The sequence below is a fragment of the Gadus macrocephalus genome, chromosome 19 (assembly GCF_031168955.1).
Source record: "Gadus macrocephalus chromosome 19, ASM3116895v1".
NCBI lineage: Eukaryota > Metazoa > Chordata > Actinopteri > Gadiformes > Gadidae > Gadus > Gadus macrocephalus.
In genome coordinates, this window is record NC_082400.1 from 3,841,127 (window position 1) to 3,857,533 (window position 16,407).

Consider the following 16,407-nt stretch of genomic DNA (forward strand, 5'->3'; position numbering starts at 1 on the left):
GTAAACGCTCATGATTCCTGCCCCACTAAACCACAGCCTTGTGTGCATGTTGCAGGCTGTCTGTCCAACCTGCCACCCAACGCCAAGAAGATCTCCAACTCCTACGAGGAGCGGCGGAAGCAGGCCACCGCCATCGTGTTGCTAGGGGTGATAGGGGCGGAGTTTGGCGCCGAGATTGAGCCACCGAAGGGCGCTGGTAGGGCGAGGATGGGAGGACAAGCACCCGAGGGCTTTGGACCGGCCAGCGGAGGCTCCTCCAACTACTCTCTGGCCAGACACACCTGTAAGTACCAGAACACCTGCTGATACACCTGTAACACGCACCTGGAAGTACCAGAACACCTGCTAATACACCTGTAACACGCACCTGGAAGTACCAGAACACCTGCTGATACATCTCTAACACACCTGGAAGTACCAGAACACCTGCTGATACACCTGTAACACACACCTGGAAGTACCAGAACACCTTCTAATACACCTTGAACACACACCTGGAAGTACCAGAACACCTGCTAATACACCTGGAACACACACCTGGAAGTACCAGAACACCTGCTAATGCACCTGTAACACACACCTAGAAGTACCAGAACACCTGCTAATACACCTGGAACACACACCTGGAAGTACCAGAACACCTGCTAATACCCCTGTAACACACACCTAGAAGTACCAGAACACCTGCTAATACACCTTGAACACACACCTGGAAGTACCAGAACACCTGCTAATACACCTGTAACACACACCTGGAAGTACCAGAACACCTGCTAATACACCTTGAACACACCTGGAAGTACCAGAACACCTGCTAATACACCTGTAACACACACCTGGAAGTACCAGAACACCTGCTAATACACCTGTAACACACACCTGGAAGGACCACCTACTGATAGACCTTTAAAACACACCTGTAACACACACCTGGAAGTACCAGAACACCTGCTAATACACCTGTAACACACACCTGGAAGTACCAGGACACCTGCTGATACACCTGTAACACACACCTGGAAGTACCAGAACACCTGCTAATACACCTGTAACACACACCTGGAAGTACCAGGACACCTGCTGATACACCTGTAACACACACCTGCAACCACACCTGTAATTACTGCTTAACACACCTTGTGGCTAGAGTTACTACGGAAACTAAAATACATATTCATATTTTATCAATACATACATGCAACAGAGTATAGATTCTGTGATATCGTATAGATCTTCTGGTGTGATCGGTTTACACACACGTTTGACCCTCACTAAGCCCTGTGTGGTCACAGCAGGGACCACAGCAGCAGCCGAACTACTCAACTATCTAACACTAGAAACTTTTGTCATGGATTACAGCTTTTGCCAGGGATTACCATTGATTTCTACCTGAGAGACAGGCACACACACACACCTACACACACACGTACATGCACACACACACGGTGAGATCAAAGGGCATCAGACCTGCACTAAGCAAAGCCTGTCTTCCGGCCCACCCCCCCTCTCTCCTGATTGGCCGGGTCTGGGGGAATCCGCCTGGCGACAAGGCCTGTGGATACAGCGACAGTTGTGGAGCGTGATTGGCTCCTACCTCTGTTTTCAGGTGCACAGTATCTGCACTGTCATTAGTAACTTTTTGTTTGCATAAGACTTTCAATAATTACATATTAGCCAATACCTTATGTAAAACTATGAAACCTTATCAAATTTGTGTTAACATTACGAGACGGTTTACTGTCTTCTGATGAGGACCAGTAGCATCACTGGGTTAGCATCACTGGGTTAGCGTCACTGGGTTAGCGTCACTGGGTTAGCGTCACTGGGTTAGCGTCACTGGGTTAGCGTCACTGGGTTAGCGTCACAGAGTTAGCATCACTGGGTTAGCGTCACGGGGTTAGCATCACTGGGTTAGCATCGCTAGGTTAGCGTCACAGAGTTAGCATCACTGGGTTAGCGTCACAGGGTTAGCATCACTGGGTTAGCATCACTGGGTTAGCGTCACAGAGTTAGCATCACTGGGTTAGCGTCACGGGGTTAGCATCACTGAGTTAGCATCACTGGGTTAGCGTCACGGGGTTAGCATCACTGGGTTAGCATCACTAGGTTGGCATCACTGGGTCAGCCTGCTGCCTCATCTTAAAACAAAGGAATAGAAAATGTAACATCATTATTAATTAAATCTAGATTTTGTTTTACACACACACACACACACACCCTCCATATTGCGGTGAGGACGACCCGTCATTGTGCGTGCCTTGCGTTGTTAACCAGAGGCTAACAGAGTCGTGTGGCGGGCCCTGCGGTGTGAGAGACCCAGCATTATGTGTTCTGGAGTCAGAGGCGTTAACACAACCACGTCGTCCGCTCCTAGTGGGACGCACAACACGCGCGTCACCATGTAACACAACCACGTCCACACCTAGTGGGACGCACAACACACGCGTCACCATGTAACACAACCACGTCCACACCTAGTGGGACGCACATCACACCATGTAGCACAACCACGTCAGCTCCTAGTAGCAGTGACAATGGCGGGAAAACAGTTGAGGTGCTTCTTCTAGCCGTGCACGTTCACACACACTCTTGGGGGTTTTCTGTTTCTCAATTTATTTCTCTCGCTCTCTCCTGTTATGATATTGAGAGATGGATAGCTATTGCGTGTGTGCTTGCACGAGTGTGTGAGCATGTGTGTGTGATAAATGAGAGCTGTCAGTACCATATGAGAGAGAGAGAGAGAGAGAGAGAGAGAGAGAGAGAGAGAGAGAGAGAGAGAGAGAGAGAGAGAGAGAGAGAGAGAGAGAGAGAGAGAGAGAGAGAGAGAGAGAGAGAGAGAGAGAGAGAGAGAGAGAGAGAGAGAGAGAGAGAGAGAGTATTGTAGTGATAATATAATTGTTTTCATGGGAGATTGGGGAGGGGGGCGTTTGCTGAAGGAAAGAGGGAGCGATAGACTGATGACGAACTGGAAGGTGGAGAAGTACTGGCTTCAATGATGGGGAGGGATGGATGGAGGGATGGACATAGAGTAGCTTGGCATTCAACTTAATGCACACAATGTACTCACAATGCACACAACTTACACAAAGCAAGCACACATTTCAAATGCACAGAAAACACTAAGTCGCACTTTTCACACTATACACGCACAAAAACAACACACACAACATACACAAAAACACATCCTACATAATGACCTGCAACCTCCTCCTCAGCTTCCTCCTTTCCTTCCTTCATCCTTTCTTTCTTCTTTCCGTCCGTATGTTCATCCTTCCCTCCTTCCTTCCTCTCTTCCTTCCTTCCTGTCATCCCCCCCTCCTTCCTTCCTTCCTTCCTTCCTTCCCTCCTTCCCTCCTCTCTTCCTTCCTTCCTTCCTCCCTTCCTCTCTTCCTTCCTTCCTGTCTTCCCCCCTTCCTTCCTTCCTTCCTTCCTTCCTTCCTTCCTTCCTTCCTTCTCTCCTTCCCTCCTTCCTCCCAGGCTCAGCTGCCCCAGCGTCTCTCTGGGTGTGAGTGTGTTGAGTGTTCAGTGCCTTAACTACAGAGTCATTAGGGGCGACTGATGCTTAGTCAATAGTAATGTGTTCATTAGGAACCGGCCTTTAAACAAACATGTCAGCACTGAGGTATAGAGCTTCCTGCTGGGGGAACGGCTAGACCCAGCCAATCACGGGCCAGTCTGGGAAAAACAGCAAGAGAAGAGACTGTCAATCTTCAGCTGGCTATACTTCCATCGTTCTCAGCGTGGCTAGTGCAGTGTTTGATGCTTGGAACGTCGACAATGGAACCGTTATGGTCGCTGGGGGTGATGGGACTCGAACCCTCTGACGCCCCTAACCCTTAGCAAGTGTGGTCAGATAGGAATTTGTATTGATCCGCCTCTCACTCCATCTTCTCTCTCTCTCTCTCTCTCTCTCTCTCGCTCTCTCTCGGCTCTCTCTCGCTCTCTCATCTCCAATAGAGGTATATCATTTTATATACATATATATTATAGTCTGAGACGTGGCTCTGTTGTAGTGTAATGTCCTCTGGGGTCAGGGGTCAACCTGTTAGATTGTGTCACATTAAACACACCAAACAAACAAGAGAGCCTAGCGAGTGTGAACATGTACCAGGAATTTTATGAGCGATGAGAAAGCCCTCCGGCATTCATCAACCTGACAGCCTCACACACGCACGCACGCGTGCGCACACACGCGTGCGCACACACACGTATCCAATGTGTGTTCAATAAGGGATATTGGCAAAACCCTGGGAAACTAAATTATCCTGACTTATGCTATTAGGAACATGGCTAACCAAACACGCACACACACCTCACCATCTCAGCCTTATTAATCCATCTATCTATATCCAACCATCTAGTCACAATAACAATATAGTAATGGGACATGGATGTGGTGTGATGGGAATAGCAGCTGTAGCCTGAGTCCCTCCCAGTCTGGCGTTATCATCGTCTGGTAAACCTTTGTTTAGGTGCTCAGCGCATTGGTCGGTGTTGACCTTTCTTCTTCCTGTAGGGAGATCGCTAATGGCCCGATGGTCTGTAATGTTGTTTCTGTCCCAGACTCCCAATCCCAGCTAGTTCTCCTATTCATAGTTCATCTGTGGTCATGTAGTCCTCCTTTAGGTCCTCCGCGAGGTCCCGCCCGCTCCAGACACACCGCGCTAATCTCATCAGCAGAGTCTGCCGGCATTTTATCATCAGCCCGCCTTAAATGGCAAAACATCATCTCTTATTGGTTTACACACACACACACTCACACACACACACACAAACACACACACACACACACACACACACACAAACACACACACTGCCTAAAGACGGGACTACGAAGGGAGAGAGATATGGCTATAGCAGGAATGCTAACTGCGTTAGCATCATGGGGTCAGACCGTTGTAATGTACAGGCTGTGACAGATAGAGCGCTAACCACGTTAGCATTGTCATGCTAGGTCGTTGTAGGCGATCAAGACTGAGAGATGGACATCAGTGCTGATGTCATTAGCTGCTGCATTAGGCCCGTCGCTAAAGAGCCAGACAATGGGAGTTGTTGATAAAAGATGTTCTTATCGTAGCGTTATGGCAGGCTTATCCTAGATTAGTATGTTACATGGTTAGCGTTGGGGACTGAAACGGTCTATGACAAATGCATCTCTCTCCCCAGCTCTCTGCCCCTCTCTCTTACTGTATCTCTCTCTCTCTCTCTCTCTCTCTCTCTCTCTCTCTCTCTCTTAACCATTTTTCAATTCACCATTTGAAGGGAGATTCCACGTGTAAAACCCTTGTGTTTAATAGAAAACATCCCATAATCGTCTTTGGTATCCAAGTGACTCGTCCCAAGAAGTAGAATATTAATCATGGATGGTCAGATGTTGAGACTATCGTTTTCCACATCAGCCAGTGGAACATAAATATCAGAAGAGCAATTATAGATATTGTTTATATTGAATTCATAGTGTTATCCCGGCTAAAATAGTCCATGAGAATAATGATAATACCAGTAATAGATCATGTTTCTACTGTGCTTCTATTGTCTACCAGGTCAGATAGTCCAGTACAATACCAGTAATAGATAATGTTCCACTGTGGTTCTATAGTCCAGTACAACACCAGTAATAGATAATGTTCCACTGTGGTTCTATAGTCCAGTACAACACCAGTAATAGATAATGTTCTACTGTGGTTCTATAGTCCAGTACAACACCAGTAATAGATAATGTTCCACTGTGGTTCTATAGTCCAGTACAACACCAGTAATAGATAATGTTCCACTGTGGTTCTCCCGTCCACCAGGTAAGGCGCTGACCTTCCTGCTGCTCCAGCCCCCCAGCCCCAAGCTGCCCCCCCACAGCACCATCCGCCGCACAGCCATCGATCTGATTGGCCGAGGCTTCACCGTGTGGGAGCCATATATGGACGTGTCGGCGGTGCTCATGGGCCTGCTGGAGCTCTGCGCCGATGCTGAGAAACAACTGGCCAAGTAGGAAACAGTACACACACGCGTATGGTTACACTGACGCTGGTGTGAAGCCCTTCTCTGATCTGATTGGACGGTATCACGGTGATGTCACGATGTGTGGCTCGCACCTACAGGCACAGACGCTGTGGCCTGCTACAACAAAGGACTTAGGTTCAGCTTCTAAAAGGGTTTGATAGTCACTAGTCATGATCACTGGGTTTGTAGTAGTGGTGTTATGGTGAGTGTGTGTGTGTGTGTGTGTCTGTGTGTGTTTGTGTGTGCATGGGATGCGCGTGTTCAGCTCTTCACCGATTGAACATCATCTAAACCCTGATGTCCACACACACACACACACACACACACACACACACACACACAATAATACTATATGTTGTTGCGTCTCACCATGTGAATGAACTAATAGATTTTCTAGCCTTGACTCCCACCAAAATCAATACTCCAATCCTGTGTGTCTGTGTGCGGTTGTGGGTGTGTCTGCGTGTGTGTGCGTGTGTGATGTTGTGAATGCAGTCGTGCTGCCCGATTCAGCCACAGTGTGCTGCATGGAAGCTAACAGACGGACAGAGAGAGAGGTTGGCTGTTTATCTGCACATCTGTGTCTTTCTGTGTAGTTAGTTAGTTGAGTGCTGCATGCAGCGCTCAACTATTGTTCTTCTTAAGGGGGACATATATGAAAACAACCCTTTTCCTGGGATTTGGGGTGTTGTTTTGGGTCTCTGGTGCTCCCAAACGCATTCAAACTTTGAAAAAAAAAAAGTCTGTACATGATTTTTTGAGTGAGATATTAATTTCTGTGAGTACCCCGCCTACAGTTACCAAAACGAGCGAGTCGGTTTCGGCGCCCCCTCCTACGTAGGGAGGGGGCACAGTTGAATATTACCTCCCACTTCCCCCCTCCCCTCCAATCAGAGCATCGCTAAGATTGTGTGGACCAGCGGACGAGCAGCTCCGGCGGGGGGGGACCTCGGCGGCAGTCCGGCAGCTCAGCTCCGGGAGTACAATCCCTTTCCCTGCCGGCGGCAGTCCGGAGGAGGAGACATGGAGGAGAGAGGGATTGTACTCCAGGAGCTGAGCTCCGGCGGTGTACTCTTGCACTTCAAATGTTTAAGACGTAACTAAATCAATTTTCAACCCTTTACCTTCGTTCAACCCATTTAACAAATCGACACACTTGTACCTTCAATAATATCCAAACGGAATTTCGATATCATTTACACTTTCTTCAGAATCACAGTTTTAGTTCCATACCGGCTTCGTTTTCAGTTGGTCTCATTTGATTTACGTTGACACTGGAGCGTGAGGACGTACAGCAGTGTTGGCAGATTTGGCGGTTTTTCCCGCTCTATTGGGCTACTTATAATCACGCACGTGTTATATACACATTTACAATAATGACAGCATCCATGCATGGTGGCTAGTGGTGGATGAACGGCAGCCTTCCCTCTGCCAGCCTTCGAGCTCAAGTCTCATTTCTGCTCGGATCTCATATCTTTGTTTGGCTCTACAAATGAGCATTTTTATGTGTAGCCGATGTCTTATCCAGTTTGTACTAGTCCCAGTCCCAACTGCCTAAAGAATGATAACAGAGACATCACCAGCAGCCGGCTGACCAACAGAAGGCACCATGGGAGCCGCTGGAGTCTACAGGTTCATCGATAAGTTGATGTGCACCGTGTGGACATCAACCGACTGTCGGCCTCTGTTACAGCAGGGCTTGGGTGCAGCCTGATAACTCTCTCTCTCTCTCTCTCTCTCCCTCTCCCTCGCCCTCGCCCTCCCTCCCTCCCTCCCTCCCCCCAGCGTCACCATGGGTCTCCCTCTCAACCCTCCGGCGGACTCTGCTCGCTCGTCCCGCCACGCTCTCTCTCTCATCGCTACGGCTCGGCCACCTGCCTTCATCACCACCATCGCTAGAGAGGTAAGAACCAACGAGCCAATCAACTGCCTCTACCTCATCACCTGTCTCTACCTCATCACCCTGTCTATCTCCATCACCTGTCTCTACCCCCATCACCTGTCTATCTCCATCACCTGTCTCTACCTCATCGCCTGTCTAAATACATCACCTGTCTATCTGCATCACCTGTCTATCTACGTCACCTGTCTATCTACGTCACCTGTCTATCTACATCACGTGTCTCTCCCTCCATCCCCTGTCTCTACCTCCATCACCTGTCCCTCTCTACCACAGCTGTCTATCTACATCCCCTGTCTATCTCTATCACCGGTCTCGAGCTCCATCGACTTTCTACCTACAGCCCCTGCTTCACTCATACCAACACATTGCACATGAAGAACCCACAGTGGGACCCACAGTGTGTCTATGTGTTCTGATCTTGTGTGTATGTTGTGTATTAACTATGAGCCATCTTGGTACTGAACGCTGGAGGAGTGTGGGGCACCTGAAGGCAGAATTCCCCTTCGGTTCCCCCACACTCCTCCAGCGTTCAGCAGCCAGATGGCTGTGAGGTGGGGATTCAGTCTAACCGCTGTGTGTCTCAGGTCCACAGGTTCAATGCTGCCCAGGCCAACTCCCAGTCCCAGCAGAACGTCCACACCAGCACCCTGGCCCGGGCCAAGACCGAGATCCTCAGGGTGATCGACATACTCATAGAGAAGATGCCTGGAGACGTAGTGGATCTACTGGTGGAGGTATAGAATATATGTTATTCAATAGGATAGATCATTCTGTATCGTATATTTATAGACTCATATCTGATATCATACCAAGTTCTGTCCTCTCCTCTCCTCTCTGCCCATCTCTCCTCCTGCTATCCTCTCCTCCCTCCTTCTCTTCTCCTCCTCTGTCCTCTCCTTCTATCCTCTCTCCCCATCTCTCCTCCTTCTCTCCTCCTCCCCCTCTCTCTCCTCTCTAGGTGATGGACATCATCATGTATTGCATTGAGGGTTCACTGGTCAAGAAGAAAGGACTACAGGAATGCTTCCCTGCTATCTGCAAGTAAGACATCTCCCTCTCTCTCTGTCTTACTGCCGCTCTCTCTCTCTCTCTCTCCGTCTGTCTCCTCTGGTTGTGTTCTATTCATAATGATGTTGTATGTATATATGATGTATTCAAAGGAGTGTGTGTGTGTTCGTAGGTTCTACATGGTGGGCTACTGTGACCGAAGCCACCGCATCGCAGTGGGGGCACGCCAGGGCTCCGTGGCGCTGTACGACGTCAGGACCGGGAAGTGCCAGGTACCCTCCCCACACCTGAAGCCCCGGGGGCAGTGAGGGCCCTGGGATGATGAGGCAGAACTCCAGCCCCGCCGGTCGCCCTAGTAACCAGGAGTGTATAACCCAGGCTGGTGTGGAGGGGTGGGGTCAAGGGGAGCAGGCAGGTCTGTCTGGGGGTCACCCTGCTCAAGCACTCTGAGGGCCATCCAGTCAGAGGGGGCCGAGGGCCACACAGGGCGGAGCCGGGACCTCACTCCCACTGTTAGGACATGTACTGAGAGCTGTGACGGGCTGATGATCACCAGGAGACACGGGCACACACGCACCCACACACACACACACACACACACACACACACACACACACACACACACACACACACACACACACACACACACACACACACACACACACACACACACACACACACACACAGGGGGAGAAAGGGGTGGAGTGAAATAGAAAGTCTGATTAATTATATTCAATGTTTTATAAATGTTGTTGTGAGGTTGTACGAACATAAACATTCTTAAATTATCCAGGAACGTCATTCTCACATCATCCAGACGGAGAGAGGGTGTGTGTGTGTGTGTGTGTGTGTGTGTGTGTGTGTGTGTGTGTGTGTGTGTGTGTGTGTGTGTGTGTGTGTGTGTGTGTGTGTGTGTGTGTGTGTGTGTGTGTGTGGCTAGGGGGGTCCTCTATTGCCCATCTTGTGTGAGGTGTTATTGCGTTACACACGGAGCAAGGTGCAGAAACATCTGTCAGGACCAGCGTCTGATGGAATTACCCCCACTGTGTGTGTGTGTGTGTGTGTGTGTGTGTGTGTTTGTGTGTTGGTGGGTGTGTATGTGGGTAGGTGTGTTTCTACCCATACCAGCACATAACAGCCTTGATAAATATGATGCCTAACTCTGTGTGTGTGTGTGTGTGTGTCTCCTCTTTCTAGAACATCCATGCTCATAAGGGTCCAATCACTGCGGTGTCATTCGCTCCTGATGGCCGTTACCTAGCAACCTACTCCAACCTAGAAAGCCATATCTCTTTCTGGCAGGTAACTAACGCACACAAACGCAATGTAGACGCGCGCGCGCACACACACACACACACACACACACACACACACACACACACACACACACACACACACACACACACACACACACACACACACACACACACACACACACACACACACACACATACAAACACGTTATGTAGACAAATACACACACACAATGTAGACAAACACACACACAGACACACACACATAATGTAGACAAACAAACACACACACACACAATGTATAAACACACGCACGCACACAATTCAGACACACACACACACAGAGTAATGGTAAATGCACTTCATTTATATAACGCTTGTCTATCCAGTTATTGATGCAATCATTTCCTAACATTAACCATTCCTACACACACACACACACACACACACACAGAGCTGTAAACCCTGCACGGTAACAGGCAGCTTGTGGGGCGGGGAGGGTGAGGTGCCTTCCTCAGGGACACCTGTGGTGTGGATCTCTAACTACGTTCACACCAAAAGCTGTAAACGATGCAAAATCGCCGAATAGCTCAAAACGCGACGCGGACAAAAATGTGTACAGCTCATATCGCTCTTGCAAGTATGTTTACTGGGACCCACGCCGGCGAGAGAGATCTACATTCCGATTGGCTGGCGGTCATTTACAGCCGAAACGCTACTGGCTCATTTGCATAGAGTTGAGCTGTTTTCAATTATTCAATTTTTTTCTTATTTGCAGCTTTACAGCTTTAAAGCTATCGCTCCTTTCGCTTTATCGCGCATGGCTAATAGAAAGTGAATGGGCGTTTATCGCTCGAAACGCTTTATAGCTGTTGGTGTGAACGTACAGTAACTCCTCCCACTGAGGAGGGGAGCCTACAGTACGACGTCACAACACTCCTCCAATCACAGGCTGATATGTCAATAACAATGCGAGTGAACCACTCTGGCAGGAGACTAGATTTAATAAGGGTCTACCTACTGGTCAACTGGTTAATGGTAAACACACACACACACACACACACACACACACACACACACACACACACACACACACACACACACACACACACACACATTGACACACACTCACACTTTCTCAATCAGTTTATCTCTGTCTATCTCTGTTTCATCCATCACTCACACAGACCGAAAAGAAACACACACACTCACATAGATACACACACACACACACACACACACACAGACACACTAATGGTATTTACTGTAAGTATAAACCACCGCCGGCTGGACGGCTGCAGTGGTAACGAGCTGGCAGACACTGAGTCTGTCACACACGCACGTACACATACGCACGCACACACGCAGTCAGTCAGTGTCTATCCTCTCTACTCACACACACACACACACACACACACTGTGTGGTCCACACACTGCTCCATAGGCTGTATCAGTAGTATAGTAATATAAGCAATTTATAAAATAACAAAATTAAAATAAGTCATTTTCCAATGTAGCATTCCGAACTTCTAAATCAGCACTTATAATAAAGGTTTTAGTCCAGTATTAATAAAGGTTTTATCTCAGTATAATATTTAATCTCAAAATGAACATCAATCCACATTATTACCCAGTATAATCACTGATCTCCAGATAAACACCAGTATACCCAGTCTAACCAGTATACCCCCCTCAGATAAACACCAGTACAGCCAGTACCCCCCCTGCTCCAGATGAACACCAGTACACCCAGTCTAACCAGTACCCCCCCTGCTCCAGATGAACACCAGTCCACCCAGTCTAACCAGTACCCCCCCTGCTCCAGATGAACACCAGTACACCCAGTCTAACCAGTACCCCCCCTGCTCCAGATGAACACCAGTACACCCAGTCTAACCAGTACCCCCCCTGCTCCAGATGAACACCAGCCTGCTGGGCAGCATCGGCATGCTGAACTCTGCCCCCCAGCTGCGCTGCATCAAGACCTACCAGGTGCCCCCGGTGCAGCCCGCCTCGCCCGGCTCCCAGAACCACCTCAAGCTGGCCCGCCTCATCTGGACCTCCAACCGCAACGTCATCCTCATGGCCCACGACGGCAAGGAGCACCGCTTCATGGTCTGACCGCCCCCCTGCCCACGCCACTTCCTGCCCGCGCCACTTCCTGCCCTCCACACTTCCTGCTCGGGCCGCTCCCCGTCTGGCCCCGAGCTGGGGGGGGGGTTCTGGGAGGTCTATTGAGGGTCTAACGTACTAGGGGGCTGTGAAGGGTCTTTGGTCTGAAGCGTTTAGTGTTAAAGTGAATCTGAAGATATAATGTCTGTACATACTGGAATACTACGCTTTAGTGGTAAGATAAAGATTAAGATAAGATGTACGTATTATTTAGTAGAAACACCAGATAGTTGTGAACTATACAAACCTTTCAACTCTCAAACGATTAGTCAGAAAATGTAAACCTTTGAAGGGGTATGTTTGGCGATTAAACATTTTGTTTACTTTACTATCACCAATATTAGATCATTTTGGAAAATATTTGTTCCAAGGCCGTCTGGATTTCAACCACCACCCCGCTACACTGAGTTGGTTAGGTCCGTGACCGCTGGCCAATGAAGGGTTCTTTCACTGTTTGAATCTGATAGTTTGTTCTTCGTGCTTCTGGATTGGCTGTAGATAATGTTTTTTGTTGCTCGGTTACCATGGCGGTGGACCCAAACACACCTGTTTACATTGTTGTTGTTGTTGTTGTTGTTGTGTTTGTTTCATGCATTCCTATTTAAGGGTGGTTGGTTTCACCGCCCTGGCCTCAGCCCCCGGAGGTGGAGCCAGGAGGTCATGTGATCTGAACCCACCAATAGGGCGCGGCCCCACCGGGGCCCAGCCCTTGTGGGGCGCTGTGTGATGTGTGTTGTCGTTGTGTATTGCTGTTGTGGTTGATGGTATCAACGTTACCCTTTCGAAGGTTTCCCCCAGCGTTTGTGCAACAGTGTGTGTGCGTGTGAGTGTGTGTTTTCAAATCCCTAAAGGTAATGCGCCCTATTCCCAAGTCTCTTGTATATTACACATTTCCCTCATATAAATCGTATAATCAGATGTATGTGTCTGTGTGTGTGTGTGTTTGTATATACACACAGAATGGTAGGCTCGCGTGTGGTGTAATCATCACCACATCGTGTGATGCCTTGACGGTAGATTCAGGTGCTGGTTCGTCGCTATGGGAACCAGGCGGGGTACATACCTTAGCCTGCTAATGAAGATGGCTATCAATCGGCCTCTTCCTCTATTCTCTTCACTCTTTTCTCTTTCCGACCTTCAATTCTCCTCCTGCCTCTTGTCCTTCGCTGCCTGCCTGCTCTCATCTCTCCTGCTCCTCCTCCCAAATCTCTCCTCTGTCTCCTCCTCACTCTCTCTATCTCCTCCCCTATCTCCTCCTTCATGTCTCCTCCTTCCTGTCTCCTCCATCCTGTCTCCTCTCCTCTGAGCCACTCACACGCTACACACCTATAAACTGAAGCGTGTCGAAGCTTTTCACACCTCCATTTTATTTACCAGGTTGTCAGCTGGGATTTAGAATTGTGCAGACACACACACAAAGACACACGCACACACACACACACACACACACACACACAAACCGGTCTGAATGGATGAGAGTGGAGATCATAACATCTTGTTTACCTTCTCAACTAAAGAGAGGGAGGTGAAAGGATCAGAGATTGGGCATACAGACAGGAAGATGTGTGTGTGCTTATGTGTTTATCCACAGAATGATTTGTTGCATGTAAATATGACCCTGTGACCAAAAAAGATATATACTTTAAAGAATATATAGAACTATACTATATACATCATGTGCTGTGATTAATTCTCTTGTGTTGAAACTTGTTGACTGTCAATAAAGATATGTGAAAACAAACATGATTCATGTCCTTTCCTTCTGCTGTGGCTTGTTCTATGAATATGTACATATATTAAGCATAGTGTGTGTACAGACCTTATCAACGCTGTATATATGAGCTGTGGTGAGGCTAGAGGCAGTCTTTGTCCTCCTAATGACCGCCCCCTCCCCCCTCTGTCTCCCAGACCACAGCATTTATTTTCATTAGTTCTTTATGCAATTGTTGTGTTGCCTCTTTATTAAAGCTGTCTCTCCCACTTCACCTCTCCCTCGTTCTCTCTGTCCTTCCTTCTGTTATTACCTCCCTTTGACTTCTGCCTGATCCCCTCCCCCCTCCGTCTCTCTCCTGCCCTCCCCCCTCCGTCTCTCTCCCCCCCTCCGTCTCTCTCCTCCCCTCCCCCCTCTGTCTCTCTCCCCTCCCCCCTCCGTCTCTCTTCCCCTCCCCTCTTGGTTGCTGTGTTCCTCCTCTCCCCCCTCTCCTCCCCTCCTGGTCGCTGTCCCCCCCCCCCCGTCCCCCCCCCTGTGTGTGTCTTTAATACACTGTTTTTTGCTGGTCAACATAATGACCGTATTGTGTGGAATGTGGAGAGACCCCCTGCCTGTGTTCCAATGTCTGCCTTGACGTTAAACATCTGCTACACCCCCACCACCACCTCCCTACACCTCCACCTCCCTACACCCCCACCCTCACCTCCACCTCCCTAACCCCACCCAGCACCCCTCCAGTGGTACCTCTGGGAACAGAAACACTGTCCACACCGACCTCCTCTCAGTATATCTCCGTTCTTGTGTCGGTGGTTTTAATCAGATGTGTGTTCAATGATCACACCTCAGAGGTCCGGTTTTAAATTCTGAAAGATATATATATTTTTTGGTTGGTGGTCTCTCTCCCTCTCATGTGGTCTATACAAAGATATATTAACATGAAGTGGTACTTCTTTGACTTCGATTTGTAAGTTTGAATCTGCCGACGTTGTAATGTACGGGTCTTTCCCCCACAGGGGTGGTGGGGGTCTTTGGGTCTTGGTGGGGGTCTTCGGGTCTTGGTGGGGGTCGGGTCTAGGTGGGGTGTCTGGGTCTGGGTGGGGGTCATTAGGGGATGCAGGGGGCTCTCTGTTCGATTCCAAAGTCTCTCCAAGCCGATGATGAAAGGAGTTAAGAGAAGCAGATCCTAGGGTGGAGTTGCTGCATAAGTGATGAGCGATCAATACGTAACGTTAGGGAGAGGAGTTCCTCAGAACACTGGAAAGAACCGCAGAACCCAGGCTGCTGGGCCGCTCGCTCTTTTAATTAATCATTCATAATTCAAACATTTACATTCTGGATTGATTGAACCCGACCTGCCCCTAATGAGGCTGGGGTATGTGCGGTTTGTTGATTTGATCCAATAAGTATGAAACTCGGCAACAAAACTCACACTTTTGGTGTCAGAGAGTCACCAAAACGACAGCATGGAGTATTTATGCGTGTTTACCATCTGTGGTCACCTCTTAACCCGTCAAAACACCGACACGTTGAGTGCGAGCCCCAGATCAGCGCGTTTACAGCCGTTAGTAACCTTAAGCCTCGCTAAGCCCCGGCGCTGGTACACGCTGGATCATTAAGGAGATGGCCGCCGTTCCTTCTGACAGCCCTGTGCTTTAATACCGCCGGCCGGGATCAGCAGAGTGCGGGGGGTTCCCAGGAGGGACCGACTTAGCGTGAACCTCTCCTCTCCCCCTCAGCTCCCACAGAGTTATCCGTAGTTAACAAACTCATTATTATCCATACGCGGTCTGAACCTCTTGCCTTCTCGTTCCACCGGGCGCTGGGAGGTGGAGGTGAGACGCAGGCGTTCTGTAGCGGGGCCTCTACAGAACGCCTGCCTCTGGCGTCCCCACTGTCAGGGGCCCTTCCAAAGTGGCACTTTAATCCCAAGGGAAGTTGTTGAAAAGTATGAGAGCGTGCTCCAAGTATGAAGAGGTGCTAGTCCCCGACTGCAGAGGGCCTGGCACGAGGGGGCGGAGGTTTGGTCCAGTCGGTCTCGGTTCAGTAGAACACGGGTGAACTGAGGTCCGTGTTTAGGAGCAGGCAGGGGCGAGGGGCATCGGGACGGAACCCAGAACCACAAACACCCGCGCCACTCTGCGTTCCTGCCCCGTGATGTTATGGTCTAAGCCTAAGGCTTAATTTATTCATTATATTCATTCTAGTCTATTATCTGTTGACATCAGAGTCCAACAGGATGTTAATTATAGAGTATATTAGTTATTGATATTATTCCGATTTCCGAGACCGTGATGAACATTACAGAATGTACTACAATGTTCAAAAATTCATTCATTACCGTCAAACTAAAAATACAATTGAGT

General features: G+C 49.0%; 1 protein-coding gene across 1 annotated transcript; it reads left to right on the forward strand.

Annotated features, from left to right (window-relative positions):
- Nucleotides 1-14,074, forward strand: LOC132448003 (WD repeat-containing protein 7; the record flags this gene model as incomplete). Its single annotated transcript, XM_060039064.1, has 8 exons — nucleotides 1-283; nucleotides 5,796-5,982; nucleotides 7,783-7,900; nucleotides 8,485-8,634; nucleotides 8,859-8,941; nucleotides 9,081-9,180; nucleotides 10,106-10,210; nucleotides 12,079-14,074. Coding segments are annotated over 8 exons (1,230 nt in total), but the record flags the coding sequence as incomplete, so codon positions are not given.
- Between the last annotated feature and the right edge of the window lie 2,333 nt (nucleotides 14,075-16,407).